At 42.7% G+C, this 18,101-nt stretch overlaps 2 protein-coding genes and 1 pseudogene across 2 annotated transcripts; all 3 read left to right on the forward strand.

Annotated features, from left to right (window-relative positions):
• The first annotated feature begins 2,617 nt into the window (after positions 1–2,617).
• LOC130136869 (3'-5' exonuclease-like) lies at positions 2,618–3,103 on the forward strand. The gene has a single exon (XM_056307419.1). The coding sequence runs from the start codon at positions 2,618–2,620 to the stop codon at positions 3,101–3,103; it is 486 nt and encodes a 161-aa protein (XP_056163394.1).
• A 6,970-nt stretch (positions 3,104–10,073) lies between these two features.
• LOC130136894 (3'-5' exonuclease-like) lies at positions 10,074–10,674 on the forward strand. The gene has a single exon (XM_056307464.1). The coding sequence runs from the start codon at positions 10,097–10,099 to the stop codon at positions 10,445–10,447; it is 351 nt and encodes a 116-aa protein (XP_056163439.1). The 5' UTR covers positions 10,074–10,096; the 3' UTR covers positions 10,448–10,674.
• Positions 10,675–13,530: 2,856 nt separating this feature from the next.
• On the forward strand, positions 13,531–17,147 carry LOC115667238 (probable disease resistance protein At1g12290; annotated as a pseudogene).
• Positions 17,148–18,101: the final 954 nt, after the last annotated feature.

Below are 18,101 nucleotides of genomic sequence, written 5' to 3' on the forward strand. Positions count from 1 at the left end.
CACATGAGATTTAAGTATGAACTTTTTTTTTTGTAAAGCTCATTAATAACTTCTCATAGCATTACTCTATTTTAATAGAGAGCAGCTAAAAAAACTTATGTTTAAGATATTAAGAGAAAAGGCACGCCCATTTCAAATGCTAAAAATAATCACTTTATCAGTCGACTGTGACTCCTAAGGTTACGCCAGTACTTTATTTCCATTTTCATGTCATAATAAAAGCAACTTTTCTGCGCCCCTGGGTAAGGGGAGAACGCAGCGAACAGAAGCCAGAACGAAAGCAGAGAGGCAGAAATAGGAGCAGGGGGGCAGAGGCACAGAGGGAGAGAGTTCCGAGAGAGAGAAAGAGAGTTCCGAGGGAGAGAGTTCCTCGAGAGAGCTCGAGAGAGCTAAAGGAGAGAAATCGGGGAAGCGGGCGAGGGAGAACCGGAGAGAAAGGGAGGATGAGGTGAAAAAGAGAGATCTTGAGGGTGAGAAAGGAAGAGAGAGCCTCACCCGCTCGCCGGAGGGCCGCCCGAGTCGCCGTCGGTGCCGACGAGCTTCCAGTCGCCGCGCTTCATCCCGGTCGGTCACGAACCAGGTGGGTCTCCATAGCTTTCCCCTGTTTTGGCTTCTCCTCTCCCCTGCCTCTCGGGTGCCGGGCACACCGAGTCCCGTTCGGTGATTGCTCGGCCCCGTCGACAGAGGCTAACATTCGTTCGACACTCCATGAACCTTTTCTGAGCGTTGTATGTTGAAAACAAGCCGTGAGCCTAGTCAAAATCGGATCTGTTGATCCATTTTTTTGGCCGCCTGAAGCTATTTAAGTTTTAAATGTCGAATCTGGTCGCTTTTTTTTTTTTTTTAGCGTTCTATCGCAAGCCGAGACGATTTTTTGACGAGATATGGTTCCTTAGATCCTCACACTCCATGTTCAAGCCAAAAATCGCACCGAATGCCAATCTTAAGCCCCTGCTCGAACTCGCCCACCACCTGTTCGACAAAATGTCCGACTGAAACTCCGAGTCCGTTTTTGCAAAACCGACGCCCTAAAGTTTTGTTATATGCTTGAATGGTTCTATTGTAGTTACTGATCCCAAGCTTTCCTTGTTTTTTCATGTGTTTGTATGGCATATTCCGTTGTTCCCCGATGTCGGCCATGGACGTGCACACGAGTCGGAGTCAACATTCATTTTCCGGTGAGGCCTTGGGTCGAAGTCCCACCGTGACAGTGTTCTATGCCTGATTTTGTGTATGTATGCTTGTGTGTTCAGGCTTAGCGTCTATTGTTGGGACCGAATGTTGGATTGTCAGAAAGTGCGTTTGTCGCCGGTGGGGAGTTGTGACTGTTTCTCTAAGGGGCTGGTGTGGTCGCCGGAAAGTTGGCCGGCGGTGATGGCGTAAGGCCAACGTCCGTCGTCGACGTTGGCGGCCCGAGCAGACGGACGGCGATGGGCGTTCCCGGCGTAATCCCAGTGACGGCATGAAGACGTTCTTGATGAAGAAGCGAAGAAGAAAGCGTTCTGGGGAGAGACGTCCAGAAGGGCACGCAAAGAAATTAATTAAATAAAAAAATTTAAAAACTCAGAAAATTTTAAAAAAATTCAGAAAAAATTCGGAAAAATTCCAAAAAAATTAGAAAATTAGGAAATGTTCAGAAATCAGTTTTGGGCTTAATTTCACTAGATTTTAGGTTAAAAAAAATGAACGAAAAATGAGAAAAATCCTCTAAAAAATTTCCAAAATTCGGATAAGCCATTAGGGCTTTACTTTAGGGCTTTTGATTGCCTTTTTCTTTCTATAGACGATGCTAGGTCACTGGTTGTTTATTTTCTTTATGATTATCTGGTTGCGCACTTTTAATATATTGATTGTTGTTTTCTATTTTTAGAACGGTTAGACGGAATCGTAGCTTTTTCGATAAGCTGCCCGGTACGTTAGTTTGCGAGCATTCAAGTTTAGGTATCGAAATGGCACTAGTTAAATTGCTAGTGTAATCAAGTTCCCGAATTTTAGAATCTCTGATTTTCGCGCGTATCGAGATGACACTCCCGCGTCTCGATCAGGGTGTCTAGCCAACCCTTGATCATGGCTAGTGGCGACTCCATTCAAACGCGTAAATTAGAAAATTCTCGTCGCACGAGGTATGAGGCTTGGGAGTGCGTTAGTCTTTGGATTAATGAACCATTTGGTTTGTCTTTCAAATGAATCAATCGTTGTTCACATCCATCGACAAATACCTCTTGGCCTAAATCCGATCGGTTCGGGTAGGTCGCGACAGAGAGTACCAACCGAAGCTCTATGAATTTATTGCCGTTTCAATTTTCATGTTTATGACTGTCATAAACATGGAAATGGCAACAAATTTACAGAGGTGATATAAAGAGAACAGCATGGCCTCACTCGAAAAGGGGTTGCATGTTTAATTTGCTAAAATTAAGAAACTGGAGGTCTTGTCTGAGCGCATTTAGCAAAGAGCAATCAGATTCACAAGCCCTTGCTCCTACGTTGGTTTCATTGTAGTTTGTAAGAAGTCACAGTGCACTGTATTCCACTATAAAAAGCACAACCCGAGTATTATTCATGCGCCGTGCTCTGCTCTCTCTGTCTCCTTTGGTCTCTCTTCTTCTTCTACACCATGTCTTCGCACGAGATATCGATCATCGACCACGAGATCAAAGAATACACCCACAACATATACACTGTAACCTTCCACGACTACAGCATTCAGACCATGGTCACCCACTCTCATTCCATCGCAACCGACTGGCTCACGTCCTGTAGCTCTGAGCTCCGCGACGTTGGCTCATCCCGCAACTCGGGGCTCCACATCATCGGTCTGGACATTGGATGGTTTCCCAACTTGCATGACCAAGACAACCCAGTTGCACTCCTGCAGATTGCAGTGGGCATGCGTTGTCTGATTTTCCTATTTCAACATGAGCTTGGCATCCCCCAGTCCCTCATCGACTTCCTCGGCAACTGCTCCTACGTCTTTGTCGGGGTTGGAATCCATGATAACGTCCAGAAGCTGGTCAACCACCACGGCCTCAATGTGACCAACGTGAAGGACCTGCATGACTGGGCGGAAGGATGTGATCGAGCTGAAGGGCCTCTATCTTGAGCGACACGAACGTGTCCACGCAAGCGTACTGGACTTGCGCACTAGTAAGCCATAACTTGTTCCATTGGCTCAAGGTAATCCGTTTCGGCTTCTCTATTTCCCACCATAATATCTCCTACGCGAGGCTCTTCAGCCCGATCACTCTATTTCGCACCCTAATATCCCTTACGCGTCCAGTCATGCAGGTCCTTCACGTTGGTCACATTGAGGTCGTGGTGATTGACCAGCTTCTGGACGTTATCGTGGATTCCAACCCCGACAAAGACGTAGGAGCAGTTGCCGAGGAAATCGATGAGGGACTGGGTGATGCCAGGCTCATGTTGAAATAGGAAAATCAGAAAACGCGTGCCCACTGCAATCTGCAGGAGTGCAACTGGGTTGTCTTGGTCATGCAAGTTGGGAAACCATCCGATGTCCAAACCGATGATGTGGAGCCCCAAGTTGCGGGACGAGCCAACGTCGTGAGCTCAGAGCTGCAGGACGTGAGCCAGTCGGTTGCGATGGAATGAGAGTGAGTGACCATGGTCTGAATGCTGTAGTCGTGGAAGGTTACAGTGTATATGTTGTGGGTGTATTCTTCGATCTCGTGATCGATGATCGATATCCCGTGCGAAGACATGGTGTAGAAGAAGAAGAGAGACTAAAGGAGACAGAGAGAGCAGAGCACAGCGCATAAATAATACTCGGGTTGTGCTTTTTATAGTGAAATACAGTGCACTGCAACTTCTTACAAACTACAATGAAACCAACGTAGGAGCAAGGGCTTGTGAATCTGATTGCTCTTTGCTAAATGCGCTCAGACAAGACCTCCAGTTTCTTAATTTTAGCAAATTAAACATGCAACCCCTTTTCGAGTGAGGCCATGCTGTTCTCTTTATATCACCTCCGTAAATTTGTTGCCATTTCCATGTTTATGACAGTCATAAACATGAAAATGGAAACGGCAATAAATTCACAGAGCTTCGGTTGGTACTCTCAAAGGGGGTTCCTGGCCATTCAACGGTGAGCAGCGATTTTATTGTCTAGTTGGAACATACCTTTGTCGCGACCTTCCCGAACTGATCGGATTAGGCCAAGAGGTATTTGTCAATGGATATGAATGTTAATTGATTCGTTCGAATGAGGAACCAAATAGTTCATTAATCCAAAGACCGAGGCGCTCTCGAGCCTCATACCTCGTGCGACGAAAATTGTCTAAACTAAGCATTCGATTGGAGTTGCCACTAGCCATAATCAAAGATCGGCTAGAAACCCTAACCGAGACGCGGGAGTGTCGTCTCGATACGTGCGAAAATCAGAGATTCTAAAATTTGGGAACTTGATTACACTAGCGATCTACTAGTGCCCTTTAGGTACCTAAACTTGATCACTCGCAAACTAATGTATTGGGCAGCCTACCGAAAAAGTTAAGATTTCACCTAACCGTTCTAAAAATAGAAAATAACAATCAATATGTTAAAAGTGTGCAACTGGATAATCATAAAGAAAATAAACAATCAGCGACCTAGCATCGTTTCTAGAAAGGAAAAGACAATCAAAAGCCCTAATGGCTTATTCGATTTTTGGAAATTTTTTAGGGGTTTTTCTCAATTTTTTAAGCTTTTAACCTAAAATCTAGTGAAATTAAGCCCAAAACTGATTTCTGGACATTTCCTAATTTTTTGGAATTTTTTCTGAATTTTTTAATGTTTTTCAGACTTTTTTTAGATTTTTTAACATTTTCGAGTTTTTTGAAAATTTTAATATTTTAATTATCTTAATTTTTTTTTGAATTTTTAAATATTTTTTAATGTTTATTAATAAAATAAGGATTCGAACCGGATCCCCTGACCCGATCCGCCCGACACCTGGCCCGAAATTCCGACCCTATCCGGGACCCCATTTTCATTTCTTTTTAATTTTTTTCTTTTGATTTTCCCCTTTTTCTTTTTTTCTTTTTCTTTTGTTTCTTTACTTTTTTCTATTTTTTTATTACTCTTCTTCATCCCCTTCGTGCCTTTCCCATGCACGTCTTCCCCAGAACGTTTTCTCCTTTGCTTCTTCAACCAAGAACTCACCGAGACATCACCGAAGATAACCATCGCCGAGGAAGCCCACCGCCGGCCGTCGACTCGAGCCGCCAACGTCAATGGCGGACGCTGGTCTTACGCCGTCGCCGAAGGTCGATGTTCCGGCAACCGCACCGGCGACTTGGAGAAAAACCACATTTCCTCGCCGGCGACTCGAAATACACTTTCCGACCGTCCAACGTTCAGCCCCAAAGAAACGCGCTAAAACCAAACAACCCAACATACAGACAAGCAGCAAAGATCGAAAACTAACGGGGGGCGGCCTCAACCGCGGGCATCGCTCCGGCAACGAAAAGCTTTCCGGCGGGTACGGAATGTACACATGGTCGACTCGTACCGGAGTTAACATGCCATAAAATCACACGAAATCAAGAAGTCAGTGACCAAACATCAATCTCCAACGAATAAAGCATAAATCAACGGTTCTACGGACTGTTTTCGTGTTTTTTCAGTTTCGGTCCTCACTCGGGCATTTCATCAAACATGTGAGGAGCGTTTGAAAGATGGGATCCCAGATCCGATTTCGACGAAGTTTACGGTTGATTTTCAACATATAACACTTAGAACAACTTCATTGGGTGCCAAAAAAATGTTTATCTCCGTCGACGGGGCCGGGCGACCACCGAATAGGCTCGGTGTGCCCGGCACCCGAGAGGCAGGGGAAGGGGAAGCAAAAACGGGGGACCTGAGCAAGTACCCACCTGGTTCGCGGTCGACCGGAGCGAGGCACGATGGCTGGGGGGGCTCGGCGATGGTTCAGACGGTCCTCCGGCGAGCGGAGGAGGCTCGAGCCTCTCCGATTCACTTCAACTTTCTCTCGGTCTCCCCTTTCTCTCTTGAAACTCTCTCCTTTTTTTTTTCTCTTTGACTACTCTCTATTCTCTCCCTTTTGTGCCTTTTTTTTTTTAGACTCTCCCCCAAAGATCTCTCTTTTCCTTCTCCATCTCCTATCCAACTCTTCTTTCTTATCTGTTTCTTCCCTTTCGTGCCTCAAGCTCCCCCCCTCTCTTTGGTTTCAAGGAGCCCCCCACCAAAACAGACCTTCCTCCCTGTTAACTCTTCTCCCTTTTTTTTTTTCTTCTTTCTTGGTCCCTCTCCCCGCTCTCTATTCTCTCACGGTTTCACCTCTGTTCTCTCTTTTTGAACTGTCCTCCCTGTCTCTGTTTTTTCTTCTCGGTAACTTCCATGTTCTTCCTTTTTCTCCTCCATCTCCTATCCCCCCCTTTAGCTCTCTCGAGTTCTCTCTCAGAACTCTCTCTTCTCCTTTTCAAAAACTCCCCCCTCCGTCCTCTTCCTCTTCTCTTGCTCATCAAGCTTTATCCTCCCCGTTCTCTCTCCAGTGAAACTCTATCTTGACTCCCCCTTTTCATGTGCAGATTATCGTGTTGCCTTTTTCGTGTGTCCGTGGATGGAGACCAGAGAGCGAGAGAAAGAAAGGCTTTCGTCTCAATCCTCTGGAGAGAAGTGTTTCTCTCGTCTTTTCTTTGGCTTTTCCTTTCTCGATCTGGTGCTCTCCTCTCTGCGATTTCTCCTTTTTCTTTTAAGCCTCGGGACCGTAAAGCTTTTCTCCATTTCCTTTCTTGTTTTTTTTTCGTGTTCTGCTTTCTTCTCTCTTTTTTTCTCACGAAAACATGCAGCCCCCTTTTCTTGTCCTTTCTCACTTATTTCTTTATTTGTGAAAGTGTTGAAAGAGAGAGAAACAAATCCCCTTGTGTTAGTCCGGGAAGAAGAAAGGAAAAGGCTTCATTCATCATTTTTGTCTTTTTCCTTCCTTCTTTGTTTTTTTTTTTTTCCCTTCACTCCTCTCTACTTTCTCTGTTTTTCTCCGAATTGTGGCTGAACACCTTTTTCTTTTTGGGTGTAAGTGTGCAGAGGGAGGGCGCCTGTCTATGGGAAAGATAGCGTCCCCTTTTGTCTTCTCTCTTTTTTTTTAAATTTTTCTAATGACTATTTTTTTAATAAAATAAAAATAAAATAGAATAAAAGGAATACATGTTTCACTAAATTATATTAATGCAAAGACAACTAATATCTATGTGCCATGGAATTTAATGAGAATATTTTTGTTTAGGGGTTAAAAATCAATCCCTAAATTTTCATGCAATTAAACTCTAAATGAATAGGCAAAATTTGGGTGTCAACAATCTTGTATTTGGCGATTTCGAAATTTCAAAATTTAAAACCTACCGTGCGCTCTCTAATATCTACTTGAAACTTATCCCGCCACATCCAATTGTGCCGGTTTCATGGGTTTTTTCTTGCACAACCCTAGTTTACATGCAATTGATGGCATTTAGACGCGTGACCTTCGGTTCTTGAGCTGTAAATCTCTTAATCTTCTACCCAATTACGCAAAATCTGAAATTATAATGATGATCATTTATCGGTGAATCCTACTTAATTTTAAATATTTGAACACTTAAAGGTGCTCAGGGCGGCTAACGAGAGCCCATTTGCCAATCAATGGAGTTTGTGATCTTCACCGGTTCGGTTACATTTCCCCTATAAATTTAGGAATTCCCGTGTTGGGCAATGCAACATATACACAATGAAACGTTATTAAAATTTGATTATTTAATGATGTGGTAATTTTTTGTTGGAGTTTCAAGGAAATCGATTATCCAACTCCCGGATGTCACTTATTCCACATTCAATTAAACCTCGTCACATTGTTCAATACATTTTATTAAGATTTGTATTGCATCTAGCTCTTTTCTGTGGTGAATTGTGAAAAGATATCGATACAAAAGAAAAGAAATCGCATAAAACATAAAAGGGGCTCATATCATGATAGCATGTTTCACGGCAAAATGACATTATAAGTGCCACAAGTTATGTACGGCGCTCACTTTAGTGTCAAAAGTTTTCGCCGGCTCACTTAAGTGCCAAATTGGAGGAAAAACGATCACTTAAGTGCTAAATTTTTTGAAAAACGATCACTTAAGTGCCAACTCCGGCTAGCCACGTTAGCTTCGGAAATTAATAAAAAAAAATGCCACGTCGGATTTCCGGCGAAAAGTTGTGTACGGCACCGGAGTTGGCACTTAAGTGATCGTTTTTCAAAAAATTTAGCACTGAAGTGATCCAAAAAAAAAATTGGCACCAAAGTGAGCGATGTACACAACTTATGGCACTTATAGTGTTCTTTTGCTTATGTTTCACTAAGTTGGGTTGACGGGCTTTTCACATGGGGCAAAAGGAAGTAAAAATGAAAATCGGAAGCAAAGTATACACATGCACTCCAACCCAAAAATCAAAGACGAAACCCTGACAAATTTACAGCAGCAGCAACAAGCAACAAGAGAGTCGCCATGCACTCTTCCCTCGCTTTCAACACTTTAAACAAAAGCAAAAGCGACACTAAGGGCCCGTTTGACAAGTTGCCAAATAGTGAAAATTTCTGTTCTTTTGTTTTCAGAATTAGTTTTGGAATATAAATCCGTTTGGTAAACTTTTTATTCCCGGGCATAAATTTGCAAAAAATTATTCCCAGAATTAGTTTTGAAACAGAATTAAAAAGCAAAAAAAAAGTAGCTTCTTGATTCTAAGAACAAGAATTAGATTTGGAAAACGAATTTTTTTTTTCCTTCTTCATCTTCGTCTTGCCTGGCCGGCCATCGGCGACTGGCAACACAGGCGAGGGCTGGACCCTTGCGGCCTGGGCGAGGGTCGCCCTCGCCAGCCTTTTCCAACCCTCGCTCGAGTTGGCAAGGACCGCCCTTGAGGCTCGTGGCCTGGGCAAGGGCCGGCCTCGCCGAATCTGGTGAGAGTGGTAGCAAAAATCCAGCCCTCGCTAGATCTGGCGAGGGCGGCCCTCGCCCAGGCTGCAGGCCTCGAGGGCGGCCCTCGCCGGCTCGGGCAAGGGCTGGAAAAGGCCGGCGAGGCCGCCCTCGCCATTGGTGGCCTGGGCGAGGGCGACCCTCGCCCAGGCTGCGAGGGTCCAGGCCTTGCGCTCGTCGGCGACCATGCCATGGCCAAGAAGGAGGAGAAGAAAAAACAGAAAAGAAAAAAGAAACATTAAAATATTTAAAAAGTATTATTAAAATATTATTAATAAAAAGAAATTTTGTGCCTTACTAAACGTATTTTTGTTCTTTTTCCATTCCAGAAATGGAAATTTTGGGCTATTACCAAACGTCTTCAAATGCTTAGAATCGATTCCCGGGTACAGAATAAAAAAGAATCATTTGTGAGCAGAATCAGATCCCGGGCACAGAATGGTTGCCAAACGCACCCTAAAACGAATACCCCACTTGTTTACAATCCCCACAAATTCACATGCATGGACTGACATTGGCACTCATTATACTCACATGCACATGCAAAAATGATAACCCTCTCTCTCTCTCTCTCAAGCATTGTCGTTCTGATGGTGCTTTGATGATGCTCTTGATGATGAATCGATGACGAGATTAAGACAATTCCTCCTCCCTTTCTTTTCCATCCTCATCACTGTTGCTGCGAGCTGAGCTCCAACTATTTAGTGGACGAAAGGCAGTTAACGAAAAGAAGTCACTCTTTTTGGTCTCACGGGAATATGCAACAACATCAAAAAAGTTACAGTGCTATGATCCATATTGGTCCCCCATACCATCTCTCTCTCTCTCCCTCTCTCTCATGAGGAGATCCCATGCATGATATTAACGTATACAGCAAAAAAAGCTTTTCACATCTATCCATCCTCCTTTTGTGGGGGAGCTCTTGAGTGATGGTTGAACTTATGGCATTTACTACTTGATCACTGACCTTAGAAAAAGTATATCTTTCGGGTCCACACACCCACAAATACACACACAGATGGACGTTTCCCATTGATGAATATACAAGGTTTTCAAGCGTCCTTGACATGCTTTATTTGGCATATGATGTCCAATTGTACATATAATCCTTAGAGTTAACCTTCCACGACTACATCATTCAGACCATGGTCACCCACTCTCATTCCATCGCAACCGACTGGCTCACGTCCTGCAGCTCTGAGCTCCACGACGTTAGCTCGTCCCGCAACTCGGGGCTCCACATCATCGGTCTGGACATCGGATGGTTTCCCAACTTGCATGACCAAGACAACCCAGTTGCACTCCTGCAGATTGCAGTGGGCATGCGTTGTCTGATTTTCCTATTTCAACATGAGCTTGGCATCCCCCAGTCCCTCATCGACTTCCTCGGCAACTGCTCCTACGTCTTTGTCGGGGTTGGAATCCACGATAACGTCCAGAAGCTAGTCAACCACCACGGCCTCAATGTGACCAATGTGAAGGACCTGCATGACTAGGCGCGTAAGGGTGTGATCGAGCTGAAGGGCCTCGCGCAGGAGATATTAGGGTGGGAAATAGAGAAGCTGAAACGGATTACCTTGAGCCAATGGAACAAGTTATGGCTTACTAGTGCGCAAGTCCAGTACACTTGCGTGGACGCGTTCGTGTTGCTCAAGATCAGGGAGGCTCTGGATGCCGCCAAGAAATGAGGCATTTGTTAGGTTTTTCGAGTTTTTATAGTTAATAATCTGCTGATGTTGGGATGGTTTCCAATCCAATTAGCTGTAGATGTGGAGTGACAAGTATTTAATTCTTCAGAAATGAATGCATTGCAAGAGTATTGTTTCATGGCTATTTTCGTTCCTCTTTCACATTTTAAAAACTGGAGAATTAACAAATTTGATGCATTAATTCGCATTGTTTGCACCAATTGTACTCGAACATACGTTGCATTACGAAACAAATTCGCTATTCAGATTTTTTGTGCGCTCCTTTCCTTCTAATTGAGTACCATTTCATAAGTGATGCAGTTCAGTTTCTTGGGCCTTGTCAATATCGCCTTGCTCACGCCTGAGCTTTCTTCAAACAAAACCTGTGGAACACCCCCATTTACACATCAACCAAAGGAGGACAAATGACAGGCCAAAGAAAGAAAGTTCGTGTACCCCGTGCTGTAAGAAGAAAGAAAAGGTAAGGAAAGATTAGCAAAACCTTAAAGAAAAGATTTATCAGAAGAACAAAAAGTAAGCTTGTTCATGAAGAAGATACATACATACAGACTTACATGTAGCCATGATGTCAGGTTAATTATTATCTGAAAAACCAGGAAGCGAGAGGGAAAATAAACCCTAAAAGATACAGAGAAGGAAAGAGTGAACATATTTTGAGAGGAGTACCGAGTACAAACACATTCAGAGTTCGAGTGCAACCCCACAATACGGTAAGAAAGAGAGGGTTTGGTACAGGTACGGGTCTCAAGAATTTAATGTTCATGAATTGAGTTAACAATGGCCGAGAGTTTTGCCATTCTTGATCTGCTTGCGAGTACGAACCGAAGCTCTGCTGTGAATTTATTGCCATTTCCATGTTTACAAGTCATCCATGAGTCATAAACATGGAAATAGCAACAAATTTATGGAGGTGTTATAAAGAGCATAGCATGGCCTGACTTTCTCTGCTCGCTATTACAGTTTTGCCATTCTCTCTCTCTCTTCTCTCTCTCTCTACTCGCTATTACAATTCAACTCGCTCGCTTGCTGTCTGCACCAGTTCCCGCACCATCGACGAGCTTTTTTAAGCAGCACGGAGGAGGATGATATAAAAATTATGAAGGTTATAACATCCCTATCAAATTCTAGAACGGTAAACCACTTGGGGGTTGCCCAGTGGCCACCCCTCTCACTTGAAAAGGAAGAGGTGTAGAGTTCGATTTCCCATCTTCTCAGGGGGGCTAGGGGTGGAAACGTGTAGTTTTATGTGTGGGTTTCGAGTTTCGGGTTTCGACTCCCACGCTTTGCAAGAGGCTGGGCAAAAGTCTGAAAGTGATATGAGAGGTAGAGTAGGAGTAGGAGTAGAACTGACAAAAAAAAAAATTTCCAAAACGATCCATTTGACACGGGGCTTCAGTGGAAATTTTTAGGGAAAATTATCAAATCAATTTTAAATCTATTATAATTGTGCCAATTTAATCATAAACCTTTTTTTTTATGTCAGCGCCGGAGAGCCAAAACTACGTCGTTTGTCTTTAGATTTGAAAAAAAAAAAGAAAAAAGAAAAACCTTGAGGAAGTTCCAAACGGCGTCGGCGCTGGAGTTCTCAGAAACTAAAATCGTGGATTTCTTCCCCAAATCGGATTCCGATGAACCCTAGAACGATCTCGTCCAAAATTCTGCAAATTTTTCGTAGATTTGATATCGTCTTGCCATTCTCGTCAAGCGAAGATGTTCGTCCGTGAGTCACCTTGGTTAATCGAGCCTTCACCAAATTGATCTCCCAAATATTTGCCCCAGATCTTCCCCCGCGCCTTCATCCGACGCCGCCTTCGTCCGACGCCCTCATCCGACGCTCATCGGACGCCTTCGCCCAGATTGGCCCGACCTCGCTCGATCCTTGCTGAATGCCTTCACCCGACGCTCGCTAGATGCTTTTATTATTAAGTGCCCATACCGTCTTCTCTGCCTGAAATCCCACTGGTTCATGTTGTTGTTCATGGTTTTGGTTGGTGCTGGTTTCATAGACTCCTGTAAAAAACCATGAAGCTAATCATTTGATTCTTTATCATTACCTTCTGGATTTGTGGCTGGCTGCAGAAAATTGATTATCATTGCTTTGCCATGCTCTTCTTTTTTAAGTTTGATAGTTGACAACATTTTGATTTACTTAATTACCGTCTGGATCTTTTGGTTCATGTGTCTAAACTCTTTCATACTTCGGAAATTATAGGATGCTAGCTGCATTAATTACTAGCATATCTAAGCTTAATCTGTTTGTCTGTGCTAACAGGTATTTGGTGGGTCATGGGGAAGTACTCGTGCCCTCGCGTACAGCTAATCGCACCCTGAGGAAGAAATAATAAAAAAATTTATTGTGTACCCGTACATTTTCAAATTGAATGAAAATAATATTAGGTACTATTGTGTATAGCCTAATTAACTTCACTTAGCATATATTGTGAAACAGATGGGTTTACATTTATGTTGAAATGATTTTTCCTATCCTATAACTTTTATTCCTGGTTCAATTTACAGTATTAAAATTCATTCTATGATAAGAAACTTATTTCCCTCTTTTGGTGGTTTTCTATTTCATACCTGTGAAGGAGATACATAAAAGTGCGCTTCAATGTTGTGCAGAAAATTGTTTAGACAAAAATGCACAATCTAAAAGATGAAAACATCCTACTCAACTCACATATCACTCTCTCTTCTCCGGAAGTTTTCAAGTGCTAATAAATGTAGATTAAGTGTATTTTTGTGGCTATACTATGTAAAAATTCCACCCGGAGAAGGTAGTGGGGTTGGTCTCAGGATGCAAATTATGATTATACCATCCATTACAGGATGCAAAGTGTAATTTTCCTTCAACAGAAGAAGGTATAGGTGTTGGACCTACATCTTTGTGTGCTATTTTCGGTTCTTGGCTGGGATCTTCATGCGTTATTTGAAACATATGTTTTAACAGTTTGTTTCCCTAGTAGAATTATTAATCACTGGGGGGAATTAATGGATCTTTACTCCTCAGGTACCTTTGATGAATCCTATCAGTTCGAGCCACCGCACCAGGTAGAGAAACTTGAGATTTGTTGTAATGACATCGAATCCAGTCCACCTGAAGACAGCAGAACAGTAATTATGTGCGCGGGTTTAGGACTGATGGATCCTCCGGGGGTCATGCAATGGCAGAGTTTCACAGAGATTTGCTTGATGGAACATCAGTTGAGTGAGTTACCCGAGAATCCCGGGTGTCCTGCACTCTCAGTACCGTTTCTAAATAGAAATTGCAAGCTCAGAACGGTTAGTCCGTCTTTCTTTGATGACATGCCGGCTCTCGAAAACCTGAATTTATCCCGAACTCGGATCAAGTCCTTGATTGTGAGGTATTGAGTGTGTTACATCCAAAAATTGGAGAACTTCAGCAGCTTGAGATATTTGATCGTGAAGGGACTACGATCATGGATCTGCCAAAGGAGGTTGTGAAGCTAACAAAACTCACTTTCTTAGAAGTATCTTTTTGCCCACGCATATATTGTGGCACAGAATCTGCAAAAGCGAATGCATTGATTCGTCAAGGCACTATTTCTGCCCTATCACAATTAGAAGAGCTAAGTATTGATGTACATCCAGAGGATGAGAGGTGGGAAAGTGTTGCGGAAGCTATTGTTGACGATGTTTGTGGCTTGATGAGGCTGGATACACCTAAACTGTACTTTCGACAAGTGGAACATCTAAGGAAATGGTTTGGCACATCAAAGGTGTCTAGATCGTTGTTGCATTTCAAATTTGTTGTTGGCAAACATGCTAAATGCATAATGTGTCATCTCCCAGAGGATCTTGAGTTTGAGTTAGAAAACTGGGATAGATCCATGAAATATGTAAATGGTGTGGGAGTACCCATAGATATCCAGAAGATGGTCCGGCTTACTGCTGCATTTTTCTTAGACCGCCATAGGGATGTCACTAAGTTTTCTGATATTGGGATTGAGAACATGGAGCAACTGAAATGCTGCATAATGGGAAAGTGCAATGAGATTTAGGTTATTGTGGATGGAACTGACAAGTACGATGAAGCCGATAGCAGTGAAATTGTATTGGAAAACATGGGAGGATGATAAGAGGTTTCTTGGATCACTCGAGTATCTCTATGTATATGGTATGAAGAGTTTGAGGGGCATTTATGAGAGGCCACTGCATCAAGGATGCTTGTCTCGTCTTAAATGCTTGGCCTTACTCACATGTCCACGGTTGACTACTGTATTCACACCTGGCCTACCGGAAAACCTTGATAACTTAGAAGAGCTCAAAGTCAAAGATTGCCCCCTGGTCTTAAGTTTAGTGAGGTGTGAAGATGCTTCTATTTACGAGAGTACATACCTCCTCCCCAAGTTGAAAAGGATATCCTTATCTGCATTGCCTGAACTCATTAGCATTTCCAATGGCTTATGCATTGCACCAAACTTGGAACAATTGAGCATTATCGATTGTCCCAATCTCAAGAGTCCATTAACTGATGAGATCAGTTGCAATCATCTGACAGGGACTTAAGGCAAGGGCTATAATCAGCTTGAGAGCATTGTTCATTTGAAATGATGCACGTCTTTTTCTTTCAATTTTACTTGATACATTTGATTGAACAAGTTAAAAGCTGCAGGCCCAGCTTTAATGAAGAGAAAAATTGGAAAGTCAACACTTATCTGAATGAACACTAATCTTCTTTCAAATTGAATATCTAATCTTTTACTGATGAAATGTTTACGAATGAGGCAGTGACAGTTCCACTGTTATCTTCAGAACTGACTTCTTCTGATGCATATGTATTTCGGTGTACACAATAAAATGGTGGCACAGCATTAGTGTGCACTGATTTGGATTACTAGTTTATTTATGCCACTGTAAACATGCTTCAAGCTTGAAGAGTGCCTTAACAATACCTGGCTTTGTTACTGTTTTTTGGTGGGAGAATCTCTTCATTAGAGTGCTTAGGGAGTTGTTATCGATGTCAATTTTGGTTAGGTTATTGGAATTCCTGCTTCAGATTTTGAAGAAATACTTTACTTTTTACCTGATGATGTGAACATCTTTGTAAAATTCTGCTTGTGTTTGTTGGAGGTACTATATGCGAAAGAGGAAAGGAACATACTTTTTGTTTTTGGTCTGGTGAAGGAATGAACTTTAAGTTTATGTTGCAAAGTCCAAGCAAAGGCTTAAGCTACAAGGGCGAGGGAGACTAACATGCAAAATGGATCCTCTAGTATTATTGTGTTGTAGATCATCTAGTAAGGGGTGATGACAGTGGTGTATCTCATAGGAAGAAATAAGTTTGTGACTGATATAGAGAAAACGGTTGAGGGTATGATACCGATACCACAAGAAGTGAGCGTTCAGCACCTCAGAGATTGAGAAAGTTGTATATTGGTAGAAGGGAAATTTTAGCATTCTGAGTTGCTTGTGGAGAAATCTTAAGTGTTTAATTAAGCATTGAGTGGGGTTATGTCATGACTGGAGCTGAAATTGGTGAAGCTCACTGAGGATTTGATTGTATCCGGTAGAATGAGGTTGTCATAATTGCATAGAATTATTTTAGTCAATATCAAGAGATCAGGTGGTCATTGCTGCTTATCTTGCAAGTAGAAGTATGTTGTCATAGTTATCTGTTGTAAACCATATATATCCACCTGGGTTGCTACATACCCTCCTCTATTCGGGCGTGGATATTTTCTTGAACTGGAAATGTAACACGTGCGAGGGCCAACTGGCAGATTTGCTAATTCATCTTTGAATTCCTGTTTAGATGAAGTGGCTTGGTGCTTGTTGTTCATCCAAGTGACCCAAATTGGTGATTATTCGTTTTGTCTAATATGCTGATTTTGTATTTAAACAGCACAAGGTGTTCCAAAGGATACAAGCAGAGAGCGGCCTGCTCCTCCTGTGGTATCATCTACGACCATTGGTAATGCAGCTGTTAACCCTTCAACTTATAAACTCAAAGGGGGAACCCAAAGTGGCTCCTCGGCTGTGGAAATCCTTATTCAATGATCTTAAGTTGCCTGCAAGAATCTTTAGCGCTGCAATTCTTCTTGGTGAAGGTGGTTTTGGCCTTGTACGTGGCTTTACAAATGATACAAGCAAAGAGCAGCCTGCTCCTCCGGGGTTACATCTACAACCACTTGTGATATAGAGATTAACTTAGTTTCATCTCCAACAGCTAGTGACAAAATCCCAGAGCCTTTCACCAGCGCTGGATGCTGCAGAGTGTCTTGCTTTTCTTCATGAGGAAGTAGAACGGCCAGTGATATGTCGTGAATTTACAACTTCCAATATCCTATTAGATGCCGTATATGGCAAAAGTTGTGGCGACATCTGTTTTAGGACTGCAATGCCAAGCTTTCTGGTTTTGGACTTGCAAACATTGTTCCCAAGGGAGATAACTCTCTCTTCACCTGTGTCATGGGAACATTAGGCTATATTGACCCGAAATACATGAGGACTGGTATGCATTTGTCAGTCCGAGCAATTTGAGGATGAGAAATGTGCAAGTAACCGGCAAAAAAAGTGGTTTCAGTAATATTTTGGATATGTCAAATTATCCCATCGTACAGAAAAGCAGATACCAGCCCCAATCTACACACCTCATTCACACCTCATTCACAACATGTATGATTAGGAACCGAATTCAATTAGGTAGATATCAATCGTGACCAAAGAGTGAGAGCGACTGTCATATACTGATATACCTACTTTTCACCATTACTCTGATCTGTACTCATATTCGGCCACAATTTGCAGGAATGGTACGATCAGCTGAAGTTCTTGCACATCATGCTTAAAAGCTACAACATTTTTTTCTGTTTTTGAGTCCTGTATGTGGTCAACCAAATGATGTTGTCCCCATATCTGCCAATCAACCACATATCTCCTCTTTCTCGTACCGTTTGCCTGGGAGGAACCTGGAAAATTTGCTGGAACCCAATGAGTTGGTGTTCCTAGGTGATCTAGATTTAGTCACCGCGGCGCTCTCAGGCTCTGGAAATGAGTAAGTACTGATCGCAAATCATGAAAGTTGGATCTTGAGGGTGCGAATCCGGCGAGTTCACAATCCACGTTAATCACGCGTCGCCGGCAAGTGATCACAAATACATGGAATTTCCGCTACGTCCTTCAAATACCCGATTATTTCTCTATCATTTGTGACTTCCGAAACATTGATTCACAGTTAAAATTCTTTCTTTATGTGCTTCAGCGTCACATGTCCAAAGGTTCTTGGTTTCAAATGGAATATCTAGAGTATTCGGAGTAGCCGGTTTATTTCCATTTGAGTGTGGTAGTTGTCTGTCCTACACGCACCAGATAATTACATCATGATTTGTTTGTTTTCTCATTACTACTTTCGTATACTTTCGTATCTATCATTCATGAGTAGCGAAATTTAACTTCGAAATTATTAAAAAAGGCGGCG

Source organism: Syzygium oleosum, unplaced genomic scaffold (assembly GCF_021117445.2).
Source record: "Syzygium oleosum isolate NSW1041296 unplaced genomic scaffold, Sole_v2.1 Sole_v2.53, whole genome shotgun sequence".
Lineage (NCBI taxonomy): Eukaryota > Viridiplantae > Streptophyta > Magnoliopsida > Myrtales > Myrtaceae > Syzygium > Syzygium oleosum.